The 25,788-nt window shown below is 41.1% G+C and overlaps 1 protein-coding gene across 2 annotated transcripts in view; it reads right to left on the bottom strand.

Moving 5' to 3' along the window:
• Positions 1-24,284, bottom strand: part of ALOX5 (arachidonate 5-lipoxygenase) — a 97,442-nt gene extending 73,158 nt beyond the window's left edge. The window contains exons 1-2 of one of the 2 annotated variants that reach the window (XM_083357544.1): positions 24,173-24,284; positions 11,636-11,834 (exon numbers count right to left, since the gene is read on the bottom strand). In XM_083357544.1, the coding sequence (XP_083213670.1) occupies positions 11,636-11,834; positions 24,173-24,250 (277 nt within the window). In that variant the 5' untranslated portion in view covers positions 24,251-24,284. Of the gene's footprint in view, positions 1-11,635; positions 11,835-24,100 lie in introns of both variants that reach the window. The other variant, XM_083357543.1, reaches the window with a different exon arrangement.
• Between the last annotated feature and the right edge of the window lie 1,504 nt (positions 24,285-25,788).

Genomic DNA, 25,788 nt, shown 5'->3' with positions numbered 1-25,788 from the left:
ATTTAGAAAAAAAGGTGGAACTTGCATAGTACTAATGATGTAAGTCTGACTTCCCTTTCCTTCCCCCTAGACCACAGGTCTGCAACCTGCGGCTCCAGAGCCGCATGCGGCTCTTTCAGCCGTCTCCTGCAGCTCCCAGTCCTCTGCCACGTGCAGTCCAAAAAAAATGGGACTAAAAAAGTTCAAACAATCAATTCAAATATGCAGGGTAGGTGCATATCTCGCCTTGGCTCCACTCTTCAGTCAAACCCTGTTCTGCGCATGCACGCATGTATGCGCATGTGCACACATTTTTTTGCGGCTCCCAGTTTTTCCTTTTGTGAGGGAACCAGTTCCGAGTGGCTCTTTCACTGTTTCAGGTTGCTGACCCCTGCCCTAGACTCTGTTGAAGGATTTAAAGGAAGAGATTAATCACCGAGGCAGATCAGTAAGTGTCTAATATCTACCAAAAACCAAGTCAGGAAAGTTGAAGTACAAAAGTAACTTAAAAGAGAAGATAAAAGCAACTAAAAGAGCTTTTCAGGCTATGTCAAGAAGAAGAAAAAGAATTAAGGAAGGTGAGCCCATTGCTTCAAGAAAGTTGCAGAATGATAATAGGGATTGGAATATACAGTAGTAGTTTTCCTTGCTTCAGTCTTTTACCAGAGAATTTGTTTTTAAATAGATCCAGGTAGAACAAATGATAAAACAAGAGGATGATGACCTCAGGTAAATAAAAAGACAGACAGGAAGTGCCAGACTACCATAAATGAACTTAACTCTTCAATACCAATCCAATTTTATGTCAGAATCTAAGGAGCTTGTAAATGTCTCCCATTATTTAAAAAGAGCAGGGCTAATATATTTCTTAAATTCAAGAAGGGGACAAATTATAAATTATTCAACATGACACTGACATTGGACTCTAAGTATAGAGTTTTTGTATTTTACCAATTTGCAAAACATTTGGAGCTTAATTTTTAATACTTTTTTTAACTTTGGATCAAAATATCCAGAAAATATCTTCCCTATTTCTTTTTCTATTTCTCCCCTTTGAGGAATATTATTTCAATGTTCTTTGTTTCCTTTGTTATCCATTGTTATTAAGTTACATAGAGCAACAATGTATCAGATTACAGACAAGTAAATGTGGCTGACATCTGAAAAAAAGATCATTTGGGGACTTCCGTTTTTGCCCTGTAGCACACAGCCACAGGATAGCGAAGCTCTGCTCCCCATGGCCAGTTTCATCCTGCCAGGGGGACCCTAAATGGGTCTGAAGTCACCCTGAAGAGGTGGCCATCAAGGAGGGGCGCTCCATTGATCATGAAATGATGGCGGTCATTTTATTCAATCCCAGGGAAGCCCTCCAACCTGACAGGAGAAAGGCTGGCATTGTATCAGCATCCAGCCCAAGATACCTGCAGTCAAAGTCCAAAAGCATGAACAAGAACATTGGTGAACAGCGTGCTTGGAACTGGTGAAAGTATCTATCTTCTCTCTTCTATCTACTAATTGAATCCTTGGGAAAGACCCCCAAAGCAGAAAACCTCCAAAAGTGAAAGGAGGGGATTATATATTACTCCCGCATAGAGGGAAGTGGTGAATTAATACTAAGGGGGAAGAAATAGACTGAAATTAAATTTAAAATACTACAGGCTGGACAAATCTAGAAACTGAAAAAAACTGCTAAGATTACACCCAAAAGGGTTTTAATGAAATTATAAAAAATATATATAACAATAATAATTTTTTGTCTGAAAAAACTGTAAAATGAACAACTACTGTCACCTAGTGAAGAGCACAGAACACTAACAATAATGACACAGAAACTGGCAGGATGCCTAGAAACAAAGAATAATCCATTCCCTTAAATTTTAAATGACCTTGAAGACAGCTGGGAATAAAGAAAGAGCTGGACCAGCCATAAGATTAAAAAGTTTCTGAAAGAAAAATATCTGGACTGTTGAGTAAAATTAAGAATTGTTTAGAGAAAAAGAAAAAATTTGGCTCTTGGCTAATCTTTTAGAGGAGAATCTACAGGAGGACTCAAGATGGCTTAACATACTTAATTGCAACTTTGATTGATTGATAATTAACCCGTGAACTAAAATACTGATGAAAAACTATTTGAAGGTGGGAGACAACATGGCTATCATTCACTTATCAACAAATGACAGGACACCACACTCAATATTCACTCCTGAAGGATATAGCCTGGAACATCAAAGACATTCAGAAGTAATATTTCAAGGTAAGATAAATACTTTCCAAGAGGAAATGTATGCAATGTTACCACAGATACAAATGACAATAGATTTAAACCATGAGGAAAAACAGAACAACTTTGACAACATAAATAAGCACATCTCAATCTAAATCTACAATCAAAAAACACCCAGAAAATGACAGCAAATGAACAAACAAATCAGATAACAGAATACAAAGAACATGATCATATCGACGAACCAACAAATGAAAAGAATCATAATCCAACACAAACAAGAAAAAATCTACAAGACTTTGATATAACAATAAAAATGGAGAGGACTATAGAATTCCCATAAGAATTATTAGAGTTTGGGAGACAGAAAGTATATATCTTACCGTAACTATTCCATCTTTTGTATTCCCAACAATACTTGCAAAAACACAGGAACTGCCGGGTAAGCGGAATATATCAACTTGGAAAGCTATTCGGCAAAAGAAGAAGGCTAGAGAAAGATTCAAGAGATTTGATTCATCCATTCAGATGGAGTATTACATGACTAAACACTTGTTTGAATATGGTTAAAAGAATAGAAAACTTTGAACGTAAAGAGGCCCTGTAATAAGAGGGATAAGAGATTTAAGTAATATAGTATGTTATACAATATATGAAATGTAAAAATATTGGGATGATCTAACTTTTATAAATATAAATGAAATATAAGCTGATCAGAAAGGATGTTATACTCAGATGTTATATGATAGACAAGAAGCACAGTATTTTTATAATACAGGAAATATGAAAATATTGGGATGGTGTACCTAAATGGAAAAAATTGGATATCTAGATGATTAATATTGAGAAAATCATGACTGATAAGAATAGATTGAATAAAAGGGGAAACTAAGCTTAAACAAAAGTCACGGAAATAGGATGCATGGTGAATTAATGAGATGATGGTAATATAAGCTGATAAAAAATGTTATACATAGATGTTATTACTATTTGTATAAATATGAAAAAATATCTATATTTAATCATTTATATATTGCAAATATTAAGAATTATATTTGTTTAAGGTTGAAAAAGGAGAATACAAATGGGAGAAGGGAAGATCAAAGAAATATATTATTAATTAATATACTAATTATGGAATTAGTAAATTTAATTATTATAGACTGTTAATCAATTATTACTGTCTCTTTTTTCTTTCTCATATATATAAATCAAGATAACACGCTGTACACCAGGCATTGGAGAGTGTTATTGTTAAAAACCAATTATATATATATATATATATATATATATATATATATATATATATATATATATATATATATATATATATATATATGAGCATTTGGTGACATGAAAGCTTTTTTTAAAAGTTTGATGAAAAGATAATGCAGACATGTCAAACTTGCGATGTCACATGATATCACGCAACATATTGGAGCTTTTTCTCCATTGCCAGCAATGGCGTGGACGCGGTTTTTATGATGATGCGTCCGGCCCATGGGCTGGGAGTTTGACACCCCTGTGATAATGTCTGCAGAAAATATTCAGACGCATGTCACACTAGATAAATTAGATTCACAAAAGAAATGTGATCTGAAAGCAGCAGATTCACTGGAAATAAATATGGACTTTACAGAGTTAGAACTGAGTTGATTGCAATGCCTCCCTGAAGTTCAAGACTGTATTCTTTTACAATAGCAGAAACTTGACTGAGTGGAGTGGCAAAATAATACACTGGTTTTCCCTAAGAGAGTTGAAGGAGATTGGGGAATGGATTCATCACTTTCAATTGGAAAATAATTTCAAGTGGACTTTTTTTGAGGAAGATCGGCCAACTTCAGAAATTGGATTTATTATATTTAACCTGACAAAAATGGATAAGAGATGGTATTAAGAAACAAACATGGATATTTGATCCAGGACGAATCACTTTTAACTCCTGGGACAATTTGGCATGGATTAAGATGCTGTAGTAAATTTTCTACAAGTTGATTACAATTATAGTTTGTTTACAGAGAGTTTTAAAATGTTAATCTTGTCTTTTTCTAGTATTACTGTTCTTTTTGTTAATTATTTTGTCATTAATGTAGTAAATAAATAACAGGTTAATAATTTCCAAATAGATTTAGTAATTTAAAAATTTGGGGGGCCTGTTTTGCAAGGGGTGGGAAACTAATATTGTTGTAATATATTAATCAGTATTCAACAAGGGGGGATAATGTGTGAATATGGGTTAGGTTTTTTTAATGCACTTTTAATGTCTGTTTTGTGGGGGGGTTGTGTGTTTTTTTTTAAAAAACCTTTTTTTGAATAAAATAAAAATAGAACTGCAAAAAAAAAAAGAGAGAGAGATAATAGGAAAGATTCCATGGATAGAAATCCTAGAGGGGGAAAAATAGTTCAGGATGCATGGCAAACCCTGAAAAACAAAATAATAAATGTGCAGACAAGAGCTGTATCACAGAGAAAGTGGGGGGGAAGCTTCCAGAAACCAGCATGGCTGTGCAAAGAGCTGTCTGACAGACTGAGGGACGAAAAGGACAAGTATAAAAAATGGAAAGAGGGGCACATAACTAGAACAGAATACCAGCATATAACCCAAATCTGCAAGGATAGAGTCAGGAAGGCTCAGGCTCAGAATGAACAAAGACTTGCACCAAATGCCAAAAATAACAACAAAAAAAGTTTATTTCAATATATAATGAAGAAGAAAAAAGCCAAGGTCCACTAATGGCAGAAGATGACAGGCAGCAAGGAAAAAGCAGAACTGCTTAATTCCTTCTTTGCATCTGTTTTTAAGCAAAAAGGGGCGAGATCCTAATCTATCAAAAGCAACACCAAGGGAGATAGAGCAGATATGCAGGTCAAAGTAGGCAAGGAATTGGTAGGTAAGAGAACACCTATCCACATTGGATAAGTTAAAATTGCCGGGACCAGATGGTTTACATTCCAGGGTTCTGAAGGACCTGGCAGAGGTGATCTCAGAACCACTGAATAAAACCTTGCAGAGCTTCCAGAGCACCGGGGAACTACCAGCAGACTGGAAAACAACTACCGGTAATAAGATTCTGATTTTCAGAAAGTGGGGAAAAGAGGATCCAGGAAACTACAAACTAATCAGCTTGACCTCAATATCTGGGAAAATCCTGGGAAAGATAATCAAGCAGCGAATTTGTGAGCCTAGAAATGAACAAGGTGATTACTAGAAGCCCGCATGGGTTTGTTAAAAGCAGGTCTTACCATACATACCTTATTGCCTTTTTTAATAGGATGACGAAATTAGTGGATCAAGGGCATGCTGTGCATGTAGAATACTTAGACTTTAGTAAGGCATTTGACAAAATACATCACAGCATACTTCTTGGCAGGGCTTTTTTTCTCATAGAACGCTCAGAACGGAGTTCCGGCACCTTTTTTGGATGGAACCTTGTAGCGTAGGCAAGGTGGGTTGTATGACATGTGTGAGTTCCGGCACCTTTTTCTTTTACAAAAAAAGCACTGCTTCTTGGTATAACAGAACAATGTGGGAACTGCACTTAGTGTGTAATTTCAAAGATTTCATTTTCACCAAACCATAATAATCTTCCGGACTGATATATATTAGAGGAGTTAAAAGGGGAGTATCCTTTATCAAACTATGTTTCTATTCTTCCAAACTTAAAACATTGTTTTAATAAAAACATTTTTAATCTATTTTACACTAGAAAAATAATTTGGATGACAAGATATTGATTTATGGAATTTATAAATTATCTGACTCCAAAATATTATAAAATTCCTCTGTGAGGGAGATTCCAAAATGTGATAAAAATGCATACATACATATATATTATTTAGTCTAATAATTTTCTATATATCTAGCAAAATTGTTATTATTCTACATTTTAAAAATTCCATCCTTGATATCCTAATTCATTCCTGAATTCAAACTGGATAACATTCAAAACAGATTTATACTGACGCTACCTCCTGCTTTAAACTAGTTTTAAGAAACCTTTTAAAACATGATTCACCAAATTGATCATAAAATATTCACTGCATTTTTCTTCTGTTTTAGACTGGGGAATAAAAGTATTAGTTTTAATTTTGGAATTTTGTTGAAACGTCTGTGCCAATTTTGTGTATTGGTTTTAACATTTCTGCAGACATGCCATCAAATCCCAACATTTCTCCATTTTTTAAAATTGTTTCTTAATGTAGTTTTCTTTACATATAAATTTGTATTTATATAATTATGATGTGGTGTGCTGTCATTAAAAGCCTATTCCATGTGCACTTCCTACACATGCAGTTTTTCTTCATTGTCAGGTCTTCCCACCCCGCCTTTTCTATCTATTATACAGGAAGATGGGAGGGAAACGGAAGTTAAACATTCTTATTAAGAGGGTAATATTAGGCAAACAGACATGATAGCAGAATGGGGAACATATTGAAAGGCAGAGTTTGAAACAGGAAAATGAGCTTTAGAAAAGGAGAAGAGACAGATGAAAAGCTGCAGCGTTTGCAAATTAAGTATAGGAGGGAAAGTTAGAATGCTCAGAAAAAGAGTTGCTATCTGCTCTCTTGGAATATAATGCAATCCTGAGCTGAATGAAGAATTTCATTGCAACATTTTATGTCAGATGGTGGATGACACTGACTTGTTCATTGCTACAATCTGCAACTAATAAGTCTTCACATATTGTTGGGAAAAGGCTGGGAAGCAGCTGCAGTGCATTAGGAGCAAATTTTGCAGCAGTTGATCAGTGCTAGAAGCAAAGGGGGAAGAGGGACAGAGGAGGAGGACTAGGTGAAAATCACTGCAGTGACATAAAAGCAACTTGGAATTAAGGCGAAACTTCCTAACAATTATACCAATTAATCAGTGGAACTGCTTTCCTTCAGAAATTGGGGAGATTTTTAAGAAGAGACTGGACAGCCACTTGTCTGAAATGATAGGGTCTCCTGTTTGAGCGGAGACTGGACTAGAAGACCTGCAAGGTCCCTTCCAGCTCTATTCTATTCTAAAAAGCAGCTGCAGAGATGGACAGGGAGATAAACTGGTGTTTTGCTATAGCATAGTATGGGACTTTTTCAAGGATGAGAAAACTACTATACGGCTAAGCATTTCAGGGCATTCTCCTTGCGAATGTAACAGATTCCCCAATCCCACTGCATCCATCTTCTGTGGCTATACAGGTGAAACTCAAAAAATTAGAATATCATGCAAAAGCTCATTTATTTCAGTAATGCAACTTAAAAGGGGAAACTAATATATGAGATAGACTCATTTCATGCAAAGCAAGATACCGGTAGTTCAAGCCGTGATTTGTCATAATTGTAATGATTATGGCATACAGCTCATGAAAACCCCAAATCCACAATCTCAGAAAATTAGAATATTGTGAAAAGGTGCAATATTCTAGGCTCAAAGTGTCCCACTCTAATCAGCTAATTAAGCCATAACACCTGCAAAGGGTTCCTGAGCCTTTAAATGGTCTCTCAGTCTGGTTCAGTAGGAATCACAATCATGGGAAAGACTGCTGACCTGACAGTTGTGCAGAAAACCATCATTGACACCCTCCATAAGGAGGGAAAGCCTCAAAAGGTAATTGCAAAAGAAGTTGGATGTTCCCAAAGTGCTGTATCAAAGCACATTAATAGAAAGTTATGTGGAAGGGAAAAGTGTGGAAGAAAAAGGTGCACAAGCAGCAGGGATGACTGCAGCCTGGAGAGGATTGTCAGGAAAAGGCCATTCAAAAGTGTTGGGGACTTTCACAAGGAGTGGACTGAGGCTGGAGTCAGTGCATCAAGAGCCACCACACACAGACTGATCCTGGACATGGGCTTCAAATGTATTCCTTTTGTCAAGCCGCTCCTGAACAACAAACAACGTCAGAAGCGTCTTACCTGGGCTTACCTGGGCTAAGAAAAAACAGACCTGGTCTGTTGCTCAGTGGTCCAAAGTCCTATTTTCTGATGAGAGCAACATTTGCATCTCATTTGGAAACCAAGGACCCAGAGTCTGGAGGAAGAATGGAGAGGCACACACTGCAAGATGCTTGAAGTCCAGTGTGAAGTTTCCACAGTCTGTGTTGATTTGGGGAGCCATGTCATCTGCTGGTGTTGGTCCACTGTGCTTCACTGTCCAGGGTCAACGCAGCTGTCTACCAGGAAATTTTGGAGCACTTCATGCTTCCTTCTGCAGATGAGCTTTATGGGGATGCTGACTTCATTTTCTAGCAGGACTTGGCATCTGCCCACACTGCCAAAAGCACCAAAACCTGGTTCAATGACCGTGGGATTACTGTGCTTGATTGGCCAGCAAACTCGCCTGACCTGAACCTCATAGAGAATCTATGGGGCATTGCCAAGAGAAAGATGAGAGACATGAAACCAAACAATGCAGAAGAGCTGAAGGCCGCTATTGAAGCATCCTGGTCTTCCATAACACCTCAGCAGTGCCACAGGCTGATAGCTTCCATGTCACGCCGCATTGAGGCAGTAATTGCTGCAAAAGGGGCCCAAACCAAGTACTGAGTACATATGCATGCTTATACTTTTCAGAGGTCCGATATTGTTCTATGTACACTCCTTGTTTTATTGATTGCATGTAATATTCTAATTTTCTGAGATTGTGGATTTGGGGTTTTCATGAGCTGTACACCATAATCATCACAATTATGACAAATCATGGCTTGAACTATCTTGCTTTGCATGTGATGAGTCTATCTCATATATTAGTTTCCCCTTTTAAGTTGCATTACTGAAATAAATGAACTTTTGCACAATATTCCAATTTTTTGAGTTTCACCTGTATATTGAATCAGAATTTTTCCAAACTATTAGAAATTTTCATTTAAATGTGTTTTTTTGCACTTGAAATTCAACTCCCAATGGTTTTCAGGGTTTTTTTTTTAAATGAGAAGCTATGAATAGTTTAGATCAGGGCTTTTCAACCAGTGGTACGGGTACCACCTATGGTACATTGGCACCTGGCAGGTGGTATGTGACCATCCTAGAAAAGTGGTAGCAGGGGAGGGGAATGAGCTGAACCAGTGGCAGCACCACACAAGCCTGAGCAAGAGACGGCTGGAGCTGCAGGGCTGTCATGGCTCAGCAGAAGTGCCAGGATCAGTGCCAGGCTCCAGCTGGAGCTTGGGGCTGATCCTGGTGCTTCTGAGCCCAGAGGAAGCGCCAATCAGCTGGAATGTTGCAGCATCTCCAGGGTCTTTTGATTTACATTCAGATGCTTGGCAACTGATTCATATTTAAGACGGTCACAGTGTCCCAGGGTGATGTGAAGTGACAAAAACCTGCTGCAAGCACCCAGCAGAAGGGGGGGGGAATAAAAACCAAACACCCCCTCCCCACCCCACCCCCACTCCCAATCCTCAACAGAAATGCTCACAACAATGAAAACCTCGGACAGGAGGAAGAGCGCCGCCGGGCGGTCAGGCAGGTGTCTTGCTCAGCTGTGGTTTGGGGGGCTCTTTTTTCAGTGCCATTGTAACTTCGAACAGTCACTAAGCGAACTGTTGTAAGTCAAGGACTACCTGTACTTCATCACTTTTTTCCTTTTTTTTGTTCATCAAGTTTTTGATGACCAAAGTGGTACTGGTAGTACTCGAATGTTGCCATATCCTAAAAGTGATACAATGGGTGAAAAGGTTGAAAAGCCCTGGTTTAGATGGAAGTTTAAATGCCCCAAAACTGGAATTTTTTTCCCCTGTCTGCTAAAAGTATAACTTTTCTAAGTAAAACTTTGGATATTTTAAATGGCCATCATTTGGGGCAAATATTCTTAATTACATGTAAATGTTCTTTGTAGCATTGCTAAGTTTATTTAGTTGGATTTCTGTGCATAGATATAGATGTCTACAGGTAGTCCTTGAGTTATAACCATTTGCTTAACAACACAGCCTGTAAAACACTTCCAACCTTTGCAAAACATTGCACCACCACCATCCCTGCAGTCACATGATTGTGATCTGGGTAACTGACAACATATTCACACTTACAATGGGATGCCACAAGTGCAATGTAGACTAGTCTCCTTGTGGTGCACCCCAGGCAATGTGACCTTGTCGTAGCTAGATAGTCTACCCATTCCAGCTGCTGGACTTCACAAGGACCCAACAAGAAGCAGCAGTATGAAAATAAAGACAGCTCTTTTCAGATGCATTAATACTGTGTTCTGTTATGCCATATGGCAAATAAACAAACTGATTGCCATGTGCCCATGATTATATGATCGCTATTTGTAGCCTTCTCTGCTGACTTTCCCAGAAATGCAGTGGGGAAGCCAGCAGGGAAGATTGCAAGCTGCCGCTACCCATCAAGAGGACTCCCACTCATCTCTGGGGGGCTGGTTGAAAGAACTACCTGCTGAAGAATTTCAGTTCTGTGCCTACTTGGATTTTGGCAATTCAGGAAAGCACAGAGGACAAATCCCTCGAAACACATTTCTTTCAGCCAGATCCTAGAGTGAAGAAACTGCCTGCTACACAATGCAGTTCTTCCTCCTTTTTACTACTTCTGTCACTTTCAAATCCTTTAAGCACTCTGTATCATTCAGCTATGTCAATCATGGAATTTAGTTCATAGCAGCTACAGAATATTATTTTTATTAATTATCACACTGGTCTGAAAAGCACTTTTTTGCGCTGAAGTCTTCAAGCTTCAAGATTCAATGACAACGGCCTTTGCTACCTTCATGAAGTCTCCTGGAAATGAGCCACAACTAGAAAAAAATGTTTGGCAGGTGCATCATCAGTTTCAAATGGGAAGTTCAAAAAGAGGAAGATGGCAAAATCCCAGAATTGTATATGCAATTAAGGACTCATCAGCAGAATGCAATTAGAGAAGTAGGAAACCAGGCTACAGAATTTCAAAGACAGAGGCCAAGTGGTACCACTCAAACCTCACTTGTTTCTAAGTTGGTGCACAAAGTATAAGGGAAAAAAATGCAGCAACAACTAGAGGTCCTAACTTGAGAAAACAAGTATCATGTGACAGGCTTCACTGAAACATTGTGAATATTATTTATTATTCCAACATTAACAGAAGCATAAAGTTCTGCTCTGCTCCACTCTGCCCTGGCCAGACCCCATTTGAAGTACTGTGTCCTGTTCTGAGTACCATAGTTCAAGATGTTAAGCTGAAGTGAATCACAAAATTATAGAATAATAGAGGTGGAAGGGACAGACCTTGGGGGTCTTCTAGTCCAAACTCTGCTCAAGCAGAAGACCCTATACCATTCTGGACAAAGGACTAAATTAAGAATTAAGTTAAAAGTTAGGAGGATGGCTACGAAGATGATGAGCAGAGTAAAAACCAAGTCTGAAGAGGAACAATTAGAAGACTATAGAGGTCTTACAGAAGAAACAAGGAAGGGGAGATATTACAGCATTGTTCAAATATCTAAAGTTGCCTCGAAAATGCACTTACCTCGACCATCTCGTAAAACCACCTCTTTTTCATCTGTTATCCACCTGTAACATGGAAACTCCAGGTAATCACCAACTGGTGTTTTCACAGTGATATATTTAAGGTACCAGTCATCAGGAAACCAGTACTTCCGCTTTTCAATTTTTATCAGTTGGATCTCCCCCAAGTCCTCTGCCACTGTAACATCATAAGTATCAGTCTGGGAAGAAGGGAAAAAAGGCTGTGATCTGCTAGACAACCTAAATGCAGCCACTTGCAAATAATTTAATTTCACATTTTCAGGAGTGTTTTATTTCATTTGTAAAGAAGACTTTTACAATGTGCTTTTAGCAGCTTTGTCACCACTGCCCTTCCTGTATTGTGAAACATGTCCAAAGCAACCAGTTGTTGAAACATGTCTAGAACAGTTCATGTCCTCCATCATGACAGCAGAACTGTATTTCCCAACTAGGGCAAAATTCAGATGTGTAAGACTACAACTGTCAGAATCTCCCAAGGTAGCAGAACAGAATAGAATAACAGAGTTGGAAGGGACCTTGTAGGTCATCTAGTCCAACCCCCCCACCCAACCAAGCAGGAGAGCCTACACCATTTCTGACAGATGGCAGTCCAGTCTGCTGCTACACACTATTGGCTCATATTTAATTGATTGTCTACTAAGACCCCAAGATCCCTCTCACAGTTACTGCTATTAAGCCTGGTTTCATTCAATCTATATGTGTACTTTTGGTTTTTCCTGCCTAAGTATAAGACTTTACTTTTCTCTACATTAAATTTCATTTTGTTAGATAGGGCCAGTGTTCAAGTCTCTCAAGATCTTTCTGGATCTTGAGCCTATCATCTAGGGCAGGGGTGTCAAACTCACAATGTCACGTGACATGTTGCGACGTATTGTGACTTTTTTGCCATTGCAGGCAATGGGGTGGGCGCGGTTTTGCTATGATGCATCTGGCCCCTGGGCCAGCAGTTTGACATGCCTGATCTCGGGTTTTGGCTATTCCTGCCAGCTTAATATCATCTGCAAAATTTGATGTTCCCCCTCTATTCCCTCAGCTAAGTCATTTATGAAGATAAAGAGTACCGGGCCTAGGATAGAACCTTGTGGTACCCCATTGCTTACTTCCCTCCATGTAGACATAGTACCATTGAGGTTACTCATTGAGTATGGTTTGTCAGCCAGTTACAAATCCATCTGGTGGTGATGCTGACTATCCCACTTTTTTCTAGCATTCCAAGAAGTATGTTTTGGTCTACTTGTCTTTGTCGAATGCCTTGCTGAAGTCTAAGTATACTATGTCCACAGTATTTCTCTGGTCTACTAATTTAGTTCCTTGGTCAAAAAATGAAATAAGATTGGTTTGGCATGATCTATTTTTAACAAACCCATGCTGGCTTCTAGTTATAACTTTATTTGTTTCTGTTTTTTGATTATCTTTCCCAGTATCTTCCCAGGTATTAGTGTTAGGCTGATTGATCTGTAGTTTCCTGGGTCTGTTTTTCCCCCTCTTTTTTGAAGATGGGAACCATGTCAGCTCTTTTCCAATCCTTTGGTAGTTCCCCGGTGCTCCAGGATTTTTGAAAGATATGGTACAGTGATTCTGAGATGACATCGACCAGCTCCTTCAGAACTCTGGGATGTAATCCATCAGGTCCCAGTGATTTATGTTCATCAAGATCAGACAAGTGTTCTCCTACCATTTCTTATTCTAACTTTTATTTCTAGTCTGTATTTTTCAGTTATGTTTTTGGTAAATTGGCCTCTAATTTCTTTTTATGTGAAGACCGATACAAAGAATGAGTTAAGCAACTCTGCTTACTCTCTGCTACCTGTTACTTCCTTCCTTGCCATCTTTCCTCTTTAGTGGTGAAATAAACTTTTTTTATTATCTTTTACTTTTGTTGTAAGTCTTTGTTTATTCTGAACCTTGATTTCCTAACTTCTTCTTTGCGATTCTGGCTATCTGCTGATATTCTGCCTTAGTTATGTGTCCCTCTTTCCATTTTTTGTACTTGTCCTTTTTGTCTGTCAATTTATCAGAGATATTTGTGCAACCATGCTGGTTTTTTCTTAGATTTCTTGTTTTTCTTTTTCAGTGGTATTGTGCTGGGTTGGGCTTTTATGATCGTATTTTTCAGAATTTCCCAAGCTGCTTGAGTTGTTTTCCCCTTTAGAATTGTCATCCAAGGAATCTTTCCCAAGCTCTTTTGGAGTTTGTTAAAATGAACTCTTTTAAACTCTAAGGCTCTGTATCATTATGTTCTAGTCAGTGCTTTTTTTGTAAAAAAAAAAAGGTGCCAGAACTCACACACATCATACAACCCGCCTTGCCTACCCTACAAGGTTCCATCCAAAAAAGGTGCTGGAACTCCGTTCTGGGTGTTCTATGAGAAAAAAAGCCCTGGTTCTAGTGCTTGTGTTTGCATTGTATTGAATTCTAGTATGATATCATCACTCTCACCCAAGGTTCCTGCAGTTCCAACTCACTCTATCACTTCTTCTCTGCTCTCCAATATGGCTGTTCCTCTAGTTCCCTCCTCTACCTTTTGGTCAACAAAGTTGTCAGCTAGGTTGGTCAGGAATCTATTTGATTTTTCACTTGGTGCAGAATTAGTCTTCTAGTTGATGTCAAGATAATTGAAGTCTCCCATTACTATTGTACTGTGTTTCCTACATATATTTGTTAATTGGTTAGCAAAAAAAACATCTGTGAGGCCATTTTGTGGTGTCTCCGCAGCCTGGATCGGCAGTGGGGAGGGCGCAAAATTGTTGTGCAGAGGTCTTTTGCAGGCCTCTGCAGCCTGGATTGGGCTGCTGGCACACCGCACAATTGCCCCGCAGCCATGGGTGTAAGCTCCAGAGGCTTTGAAAAGGCCTCAGCCACCCTGATTGGCTGTTGGGAGGGGCGCAAATCACTCCAGAGGCTTACCTGGACTCATGCTGCAGCTGCCTCCACCATCCAGCCCAGATCCACCCAGCTCTTGCAGCTGCTCCCTGTTCTGTACCAGCCTGCTACCGGCCCTGCAGAAAGGCAACCCCTTTATAAATGGCAAGAGGCTGGAATGACGTCTGCCAAATTTATTACTACAAAAAACAAACAAGACACGTACCAAGATACAGGAGCTTTGAAACACTATCTGAGCGGTTGCTTTCAGCAAACCAGCCCTCCCCAAATATTCCCTTTATAAAGAGTTCAGGGCGTGGCCTCTCCTTGCCTCCTTCCGAGAAGCCCCACAGCCTTCCTCTGTTTGCTCCAACTTGACTGCCTCATGCATCGGGCGTCCTTGAACAGGGCCAGCTGTGGGTCATCTTCATCCACACTGTCAGGCTCACACAGCTGGGTCTCCATGGTGACCAAGTGGGAGGGGCCTGCCTGAGGGCTATCATCAGCAAGATCTTCAACACCCCCCTCCTCCTCTGAGTCGTTGTCCGACCCAACTGCCGAACCCACAGGCTGACCCTGAATCACAACACTCCCTGATTCTCAGTGCAGAGAGAAAGAGAGCAAGAGTGCGGGAGCACGTGGAGAGGGGGCGGGGCAGCCTGGCCCCGCCTCCCTCTTGGGTGATGGTGTGCATGCACACAGGGATGGCTCCACGTGCCGCCTGTGGCACGTGTGCCATAGGTTCGCCAACCCTGCTGGGTATAATTCCTATACTCCTCTTTGGTGTTTGAGTTTGTCTTCTTTCCCTTTCCTCCTTATTTGATATGTTTTCTAGGAAGTTTGGCTTATAATTAGGTCTTGGAGATCCTAAACATTGCTCACCCTCCCCCCCCTCAGTTTTAATTTAAAGTCTTTCTGGTAAAATGAGCCAGGCGTTTTCTGAAAATACTCTTTCCAGTTTTTGTGAAGTGCAGCCCGTCCCTTGCCAAAAGTCTATCATGGAGGTAGTACAGACCATGGTCCAGGAATCCAGGGGTTTTTGGTGACACCAACCATTTAGCAAAAGGTTCACTTCTAGAATCCCTTGTTTTCTTACTGGATGTTGTACTTTCATTGGTAGTACAAACTACTTGTGCACCTAACTCCTTGGCCTTCTTGCTGAGCTGTTTGTAATCACTCGATATTGTTTTTAGGTTCATTTTTGTGTCATTTGTCCCCACATGTAGAAAAGGTTAGTAATCTGTGGGTTTTATTATTTTTGTTAGGTTCTCACCCATATCTTTGATTTTTACTCCAGGGAGACAACATACCTCTCTAGATTGACTGTCTGGTCTACAGATGTCTGATTCTGTTCCCTTGAGAATTGAATTTCTTATCACCTTTTTTCCTAGGGAGTTTTGGGGTATTTTTCTATCTATCACAGAAGCACTTGATGTTGCTACTTTTTAAGGGACATTTGATGATGCTTCTTTTCTAGGTGCCTGCATGTTTTCTTCCAGGGACAGTCTATGACCGTGGTGGCGTGGGGAAAAAAAAGATCTTGCAAAGTGGGAATTGATTGATTGAACTTTTTAGTCCCAACCAGTCTGCCGTTACCACCACAGCCACAGCCACCCAATAGGCCACACACACCCAATGGGCCACACCCACCCCGCACCCGATTCATAAGTGGGTTTTGGGTTGCAGTTTGGGCACTCGGTCTCTAAAAGGTTCGGCATCACTGGTCTATGAAATCGATTGCTCAGCACCAGTGGGGCTGTATAAGAGGGGGTTGGGTTGGACAGGGGTTTTGTTCTAGGTTTGTGTTTTTTTCCATGAATGACATGTTTCATCTCTCTTCTTCTTCTAAGGGGTCAGTTATTTTAGAAGTTGTTTAAGCATTATTATGTTCAATTTGGGCACATTCTTCTTGCAAGGTTTGGGGTTTCTCATTTTGTAGGTTGAGTTTCAAAGTGGTTAGAGTTTCCTCTAGACCAGGGGTCAGCAACCTGAAACAGTGAAAGAGCCACTCGGAACCGGCTCCCTCACAAAAGGAAAAACTGGGAGCCGCAAAAAATGTGTGCACATGCACGTACATGCGCGCATGCGCAGAACAGGGTTTGACTGAAGAGTGGAGCCAAGGCGAGATATGCACCTACCCCGCATATTTGAATTGGTTGAACTTTTTTAGTCCCACTTTTTTTTTTTTTGGACTACACATAGTAGAGGACTAGGAGCCGCAGGAGTCGGCTGAAAGAGCCGCATGCGGCTCCGGAGCCATGGGTTGCAGACCTGTGCTCTAGACCAGGGGTGTCAAACTGCCAGCCCACAGGTCAGACACGTCATGCAGAAGCCGCGCCCACCCCATTGCCGGCAATGGCAAAACTGTCCGGATATATTGTGCAACGTCACGTGATGTCGCGGATTTGACATGTCTGCTCTAGACTTTTTACTTTTTCTTCTAATAACACAATTAGTTGACATTTGGTACATTTATACTTTGGATCATCTTTGGGCATAAGCGTACACATCGAACATGTTTTGTGGATTGCAATAGCATCAGTTTCTTTTTCCATGAGTGGATTAAAAACAATGAAAATGAGAAAAAAATGGAAAATGGGAGTGTAGAAGGTTTTTCCACAGATTTTTAAAAGGGGAAAATGTCCAGTTTAGAAATTTGATATTCTAACAGATCATTTAAAAATTGGGGGGAAATGTCTAGTTTCAAATTTGAAAGTTCTAGCAGTTCATTTAAAATGTCAAATGTTGAGTGGGGCTTAAATGCAAGGTTCTTTCTTATCCTGTCCTGGAACGTTCTATAATTATCCCATTCCTCCCTGCCTTCTTGTGAGCTTTATTTAGAGCTTTCTTCTCTACCTTTATATTTTTATTTATTTTTATTTTAATTCCATTTATATCCCGCCCTTCTCCGAAGACTCAGGGCGGCTTACAAGCTTAGCAGTAGCCTTCATTCTATGTATATGCCTGCTTATTAGGGCTTTCACACACACACCCCCAAGCGGCATTATTACAAAGTCAGCTTAATTGCCCCCAACAATCTGGGTCCTCATTTTACCTACCTCGGAAGGATGGAAGGCTGAGTCAACCTTGAGCCTGGTGGGATGCGAACCTGCACTAATTGCAGGCAGCTGATGTTACTTAAGGAGGCATTAGCCCACTGCTCCACCAAGGCTCTGTACTTGCTATTGTCTACTCTGCTTTTATTTTTTGCCTTGTGTTCTGTAATTTTTTTTTTTAGCCTCTCTTCCTACTTGTTTTCGTCTGCCACCACCGGCTATTCAGCTCTCCCTGTTTTTCTCAGTGCTGCGCCCCCCCTCCCCCCCAACTTTGGTCTGCCGTGCTGTTCTGTTGCCATTCGCAATCGCTGGTCTGCTGTGCTGCAATGCTCCACCGCAGACATCCTCTGATTCCTCGTTGCTCCACCGATACTTTCCACACTACCTTCTGTGCTGTAATTCGCTGTGCTGCCTCTTGCTGCTGGCTCTCTTCCCTGCTGTGCTGCCACTTCTCTGTTCCGCAGCCACATGTCTCCTGTTTGCTGGTTTGTCGTGCCAGTGTTCTGCTTTCTCCAGCAAACAGGACTGCCGAGATGGTGCACAGTAAGCTCACTTCTCCTCTCTGCAGTCGGCTCTCCACCCTGCTCCACAGTCTCACGGGCTCGCCTCTTTGTTCTCTGATGGTTATTGTGCTGCCCTCGGTCTGCTCACCATTCTGCCCCACAGCTGCCATAGTCAGTTTGCCTCTCCGCTTACCTGCTCACTTCAATAGGCCTCTGGTCTCTTGGCTAGGCCTCTCAGGTGCAGCTGAGCCTCTCTCAGCAGGAAAGGTTTGCTGCAGGCCGCTGCCCTTGGTGGTATTTTCCTCCTAATTTCTCCAATCTTCCCTCTCCTTTTCTCTTCTCTAATCTTTTTTTCTTTTTCTATGACTTATCTTTCCCTCTCCACCATTCCTCCTACTGTTTTGTCTTAGTTTAATAGCAACTGTACTCCCCGCAATGTAACCATGCTTGCTCTTTTGCCGCCATCTTGAAGCCTGGCATAGCCATTGAAGATGAAACTTTACCTCTGAAGTTTCCCAGTTTGGGCAATGCTGCACTAGACCAATCCTAACTTGTTTCTGGCTTTATGCATGCCACAGGACACACAATGGATTTGATATTCTGTTCAAGTAGTGATGAGAATCTACAGGCAGGAATGTTCTGTGTGATTCCATTGTAACTGATGTATATATTACTATTTCAAAGTTTATACTATCCACATTGCTAATTTTAACCTCTTTTGTCCTTGTTGAATATGTGTGGCTTGAACAAGCCTTTCAGCATATTCTGATTTAATACTGTCTTTTAGTCAAATGTTTTTGTCTACATGTACTTTTCATAACTAACCGGACACTATCAATTTAATTTTTTATGTTTGAGTACCAATTCTCTTGTGCTGGTTAATGACTACAATAAAGTTATCTCTCTGCGTAACTGATGTATAAATTCTTAGTCAGTTTTCAATTCTAGCTCCGTGGTGGCGAACCTATGGCACCTGTGCCACAGGCGGCACGTGGAGACGTCCCTGTGGGCATTTGCGCCATCGCCTCAGAGGGAGACAGGGCCAGGCTGCTCCCCTCTGCCTCTCTATGTGCGCCTGCGCTCTTGCTCTCATTCTCTCTGCACTAGGAATCAGGGAGCAGCTGCAAGATCTGGGCAGATCTGGGCAGGATGGTGGAGGCAACTGCCAGTGCGAGTCCAGGTAAGCCTGCAGAGCGTTTTTGCGCCGCCTCCCACGGCCGATCCGGGTGGCAGAGGCCTTTTCCAAGCCTCTGGAGTTCGCATCCATGCCCTTGGGGCGATTTTGCGGCATGTCAGTGGCCCGATCTGGGCTCCAGAGGCTTGGAAAAGGCCTCTGCCACCCGGATCTAGGGCTGCACAGTGATTTCACACACACACAAACACACACCCCATGGCCGATCCAAGCAACAGAGGCCTTTTCCAAGCTTCTGGAGCTTGGATCAGGCCACTGAGGCACCGCAAAATTGCTCTGTGGCCATGGATGAGATCTCCAGAGGCTTGGAAAAGGCCTTTTCCAAGCGGCGGTGCCAGCAGGGTGATTCGTGCGTGGGGTGGGGGGAAATGGTGGCAGCAGGACAATCCATGTAGCGGGTTGGGGGAAAACCTGCGCCACTTGTTTCATGGCCGCTTTTGACAAAGCCGCATTGCAGCAGCATTGGGCACAATATGCAAGGTGGCAAACAGCTGCATCATGGCGAAACTGGCCCTTTGCTGTCTCCTGCCCAATGCCGCTGCCACGAGGCCACGGAACAAGCCAGGCGGCAGTAAGAAACTGGTATACCAGTTCCCTAGCTCTGCCTGGCTTGTTCCACAATCTCATGGCAGCCGCATTGGGTGCAACACATGAGGCGGCAAACAGCCATGTTGTGCCAAAACCGAGGGGCCGGCAGGCTGTGGCTGCTGATGGACAGTTAGCCCCCATGCGCTCGCTGTGTGCAGGGGGCCAATAGTGCCAGGTAGCAATCACCCCGGCCCCTGTCTCACCTTGCCTTGCCCTGCCACAATGGCACCCCTGCCCTGCCTTCCTACCTCACCTCGCCTCATCCCACAGGATGAGCCTCCTGCCCACCGTCCCACCCGCCAGAGACCCCCTGGATCTCCCCCAACCCTGCCTGGCCCCCACAGGCATCCCTCCCCACAAGCAACATTGACATGGCCATACCCACCCAGTCTGCCGTGACCACCACAGCCATGCCCACCCAATGGGCCATGCCCACCCAGCACCTGAGGATACATAAGTGGGTTTTGGGTTGCAGTTTGGGTACTCGGTCTCTAAAAGGTGTGCCATCATTGATCTAGCTCAGGGGTGTCAAACACAATTTCATTGAGGGCCGCATCAGCATTGCGGTTGCCCTCAGGGGGCCGGGTGGGTGTGGCCAGGGTGGGTGTGGCCTACTGGGTAGGCGTGGCTAGAGTGCATATGGCCTACTGGGTGGTTGTGGCCAGCTCTACATTGTTCGCATCAAGGGTGCCTATGGGGGCCTGGGCAGGAGTGGGACAGATCTGAGGGTCTCTGGCAGGAGGGTCTCTGGGCCAGGGCCAAGGCAGTGGGGGCTGTTCCCTCACTGTTTCCAGGATGGCTTCGCGGGCCAAATGAAACCACTTCGCGGGCTGGATCCGGCCCCTGGGCCTTGTGTTTGACATGTCTGATCTAGCTGATGCCCTATATGTACCTGGCAATTTGCTCACCTTGTTTATGATGTTATCATGCTGATTGTTATTTTTTATTGTTCACTGGTAAAGGAAAATATTTGACTTAACTGAGATGGGGAAGTGGAATATTTCACAACAGAAAATATTTTTGTAACAGGAACAGAAACAAGACTTTGACTAAAGAAGCACACATATTGAATTTATGTATATCACATTAGCTGTAAAAGAATTGCCAATAGAATCGTTTTGTAAGAAAAAATATGTTGACTATTGCCTATATCACATATGATCAGTACAGACTGTTCATTAACACAGTTAATTTCACAGTGATAGATGAACCACCCCCTCCTATCTCATTCATGCAGCTGTTAAAAGACACGTTTGCATAATATTTGGATATTTAATAGTAAATATGAAAAGGACCATTAAAATTTAAATAAATTTCACAAATATAATGAAAAACAAGGCAGGTGTGACTAATAAGAGGCTTAATTTGCACGTGTGACAGACTAATGGCTTCACTATCACCTGTGAGGAACACAATTTAAACTGTCCAGGTAGGGAGAGAATGCAAGGCAGACAGAGCCACAAATATACATGATGGGGGTCAGGATTTTCATGAGAAAAAACCAGATTTTTGTCTTTTTCATCCCAAAATGGAAAGTGAATTGTTACAGCAATCAAGGAGCTACCAAAAGGGAACATGAGTAATTAATACATGTTCTGGAAATACCAAACAGAAAAAAATAAACTAAACAGTACAACCTTTCCAGTGCTTTCAGCAGTGTTTTGGGCAACTGAAGCCATCCAGCAAGAAGGTCACAAAATCATGTTGCACTGTATTTAAGAAGTTGGCAATGTTACCAAGAATTAATGCAAAACTAAGTATCAAAATAAATGTTTCCCAAATAATTATACCAGAGATATATTGTACATTTAGCTCCTAACTATAATCAATAATGTTTATAAGTTACTTTTTATGATAAATGTTTATATAACTACATAAAGATTTCCTTTATATTATCTAGTAGAATGTTATATTAGCAATATCTAATTACATATACATGTAGTCCTCAACTTACAACAGTTCATTTAGTGATTGTTCAAAGTTACAATGACACTAAAAAGTTACTTACGACAGCTTTTCACACTTATGACCATTGCCGTATTCCCATGGTCACATGATCAAAATTCAGATGCTTGGCAACTGATTCATATTTGCCTTCATTTTTGATTCATATTTATGACAGAAGCCATTTTCACTTAACAACCATGGTGCTAGCTTAACAACTGCAGTGATTCACTTAACTGTGGCAAGAAACTTTCTCGCTTAGCAACAGAAATTTTGGATTCAATTGTGGTCGTAAGTCAAGGACTACCTGTACAGGCACTATATTTAGAAATATGCATACATATTTCTCTTGTTGGAGGAAAAAGCACAGAGTTGATAGTGAGTTATAAACATTCAGGGACGCGGTGGCTCAGTGGGTTAGGACGTTGAGCCTTGTTGATCAGAAGATTGGCAGTTTGGCGGGTCAAATCCCGAGTGCCGCGTAGCAGAGTGAGCGCCTGTTACTTGTCCCAGCTTCTGCCAACCTAGCAGTTCGAAAGCATGTAAAAATGCAAGTAGAAAAATAGGGGCCACTACGGTGGGAAAGTAACAGCGTTCCGTGCGCCTTTGGAATCTAGTCATGCCGGCCACATGACCACGGAGACGTCCTCGGACAAAAGCTGGCTCTTTGACTTTGAAACGGAGATGAGCACCGGCCCCTAGAGTCGGAAACGACTAGCACACATGTGCGGGGGAACCTTTACCTTTACCTTTACCTTATAAACATTCAGTTATGAATCTGCAGAGTAGATTCCTGTCTAGTAAACTGTCCAAAGGATAACCAAGAGTAAGCATTTAGAAACAGTAATTGTATCCCCCTATAATAATCTCTTGTTCATTTCTTTCTAGAATGTCAGTCACAGTTGAGGCTAAGGAGACAATAGAAATTAGGTCTAAACCTCTCTGCCACTGTAACATCCATAGAAGGCACAGAAAAGTATGACTAATTGCTCCTTGCAAAAACAATTTCCTTCTCTTAATTGCTTCCCCACCTCCCACCCCAACAGTTGGGTACATGGGGCAAGACTAAGCAAAGGATAGCAACAAAGAGTATCCATCACTGTTTTATTTATTGTTCAAAATTTTGAACAGAACTGTTTCTAAAAATTTCCCTTTTGAATTTTCATCTTCTTCGAGCCTAATTAGATAAGAAACAAAAGCCTAGACATTCTTAGAGGAACCTTTGATTAACTGCCTCCCCTCCCCAATTTCTTGTGTGATGGTACAGAAAAAGTTACCAAGTGCTTCTTGCAAATACCATTTTGCCCATCTTCACAATCCTGATACAGCAAATCAGAGGTTTCCGATGAACTACACTGAAAAAAAGTATGAACACTGAATTTCCCCCGCTTCTAAGATAGTACAGTACTGTATGGCCATTTTTGCCCTATGTGGTCCAGAAAAACAAAGCAAGCAAACAAACGGAGGCAGGAAGGATCCTTTCCTGCAAAATAGCTCTCATATTGATCGTGCAACAGAACATCACTAGGCAGCTGCATTTCCGAGTCCTAATACAGGAGGTACACTAGACTTTCCGCTTGCCATGAGAAGGCAAATGAATATTCAGAATTGTTGCTTGCTATTCAGGAGGCAAAGACGTACCGCTCTAGAAAGGGTACAGAGAAGAGCAACCAAGATGATTAGGGGGCTGGAGGCTAAAACATATAGGGAACGGTTGCTGGAATTGGGTATGTGTAGTTTAATGAAGAGAAGGGTGAGGGGTGACATGATAGCAGTGTTCCAATATCTCAGGGGCTACCACAAAGAAGAGGGAGTCAAGCTATTCTCCAAAGCACCTGAAAGCAGGACAAGAAGCAACGGATGGAAACTAGTCAAGGAGAGAAGCAACCTAGAACTAAGGAGAAACTTCCTGACAGTTAGAACAATTAACCAGTGGAACAACCTGCCTCCAGAGGTGGTGAATGCTCCAACACTGGAGGTTTTTAAGAAGAGACTGGACAGCCATTTGCCTGAAATGGTATAGGGTTTCCTGCCTGAGCAAGGGGTTGGACTAGATGACCTCCAAGGTCCCTTCCAACTTTATATTATTATTATAGAATGCAAACATCCCTCGGGAGCTTAGAAGAGAGGATGTAAGAGTGCAAATGGGAAGCCAATATCGATGAGGAACTACTGAGGGACAAGAAAAGAAATGGCTTTTTGCCGCTGTAAAACTTAAATCTCAAACAACTCGGGCTTAGAGAGAAGCGATTGTACAGATCTCGAGTGATACTCCACAGCCCGCCCACCACCTCACTCACAGCACCGCGCTCGAAGTCATTATAGAACGCCTTGTCAAGCAGATGTCTCTCGCTCGTGCCGTCTAAGCCCACCAAGGTAAGGTAGATGTAGTCGTCGGTGCCTGCGAACCACTGATTTCCCGTCGCCACTGTCACTAAATAGGATGGCATGACTAGAGCCCAGTAGTAGTGCTCCACTTTCCTAATAAATTCTCAATTTATGGAAGGACGCTGGCAATTGGGCGGAGCGGGACGGAACAAATTGGCAGTCACAACCGGCCATCTCCCTTTCCCGCCCAGAAGGGGAGGGGAAGTAATGATTGATAAGGCGTAAAGAAGAAAGTGTGGCGTGTACATTCTTAATTCTGAAATGAAATATCCAAGTCCGATTGTGGTACTTCTAAATCATATTTATTTTGACAGCATAGTTAGAAAACATATACCACGGAACAGATGGAATTTGCAGCAAAATACAGTTATCATTGTTGCCTAAATGTTTTTTGCCTGTCCAAATCATGCTTAAGTAGTCAGGGGGCTTAATCAGGTGTAATCTTTATTAAATCTTTGTTTTGTATCCTTGATGTCCCCTTTTTCAACTTTTTCTGTTTGATCTAAACAATATGTGCCTTTGGGAGACTGCAGACCATGTATTTTACAAGTTTTTCAGTTGTAAAAATAACCAAAGATGCTAATATTTCCTTTGATCTATAATCAAGTTTTGGCTAAAAATTTCAGTTGCTGCTTTTTATTTTAATCTTTATTACAGCTTTAGATCCTGAAAACTGATTTTGTTTACTATTAGGCCAAATTACTTTAAACCAATCCTAAAATAACTTTGCAGGAAAACAATAGAAAGAAGTTAAATCAGTACTTGCATATCAAATCGTATTTAAATAGCTTTTAACTGTAGACAGTGGCTCTTCCATGGTGAATGAGACTACAGCATCTCTTAAAAGTTCAAATTGAATAAAGACAAAATATAGACCAGCTTATAAGCAGAAAGAAAATAAAGTGTGAGATTGCAAATATCACAGCAAAACTATTGTAAAAGTAGTAGCATGGTCAAGGTGTGAAATATTTACAATAAAACAGCCACATTAAGAGAAATAAATCACACTAATCACAATTAATAACAACTGTAAATAAAATGAATCCAAGTGGAAATTTGAGTGTTGTAGATGAGGTATTACTAAATGCAACTGGGCATGTTTGTAGTAGTGGCAATATGACAGAACATGAGTTGATATATCACAGATTCCTTCACTACAAGAACAGTCCTTTTTTTCAAATGGAATGTCCTATTGTTTCTCCTCAAAAATCAAATTGATTAATATTGGAAAAGATGGCTGGTTATTCAACTGAAATAGGTCACAATGTCATAGAAGTACACTCATTATTGTGGCTTATACTGCTAAGTATCTGTGTTCATAAATAAATGAAAAATATAATAAATTGATGTCTTTAATGTCTGATAATGAGTACTCTATTGCCTGTTTGTATTTTATAGCAAGGCAGCAGCCTGAATGCATGAGCTTATATATAGTTATATTATATTCATTGTATAAAGCAAGGTTTTGAAAATTAAGTCATAAGTGTTTTCCAGTATTCTAAATTTTTTAGCTGAAAAATAAGTATGACAAAAAATGCAAGAAACAATGGTCTTCCATCTCAAATATACTGTACAAAATATAAATTACAGAGTTAGCGTT

This window comes from Vipera ursinii (assembly GCF_947247035.1).
Source record: "Vipera ursinii genome assembly, chromosome: 3".
In the NCBI taxonomy this organism is placed as follows: Eukaryota; Metazoa; Chordata; class Lepidosauria; order Squamata; family Viperidae; genus Vipera; species Vipera ursinii.
Note: the sequence above shows the minus strand (reverse complement) of the source record. Positions and strands in the feature narration are given on the sequence as shown.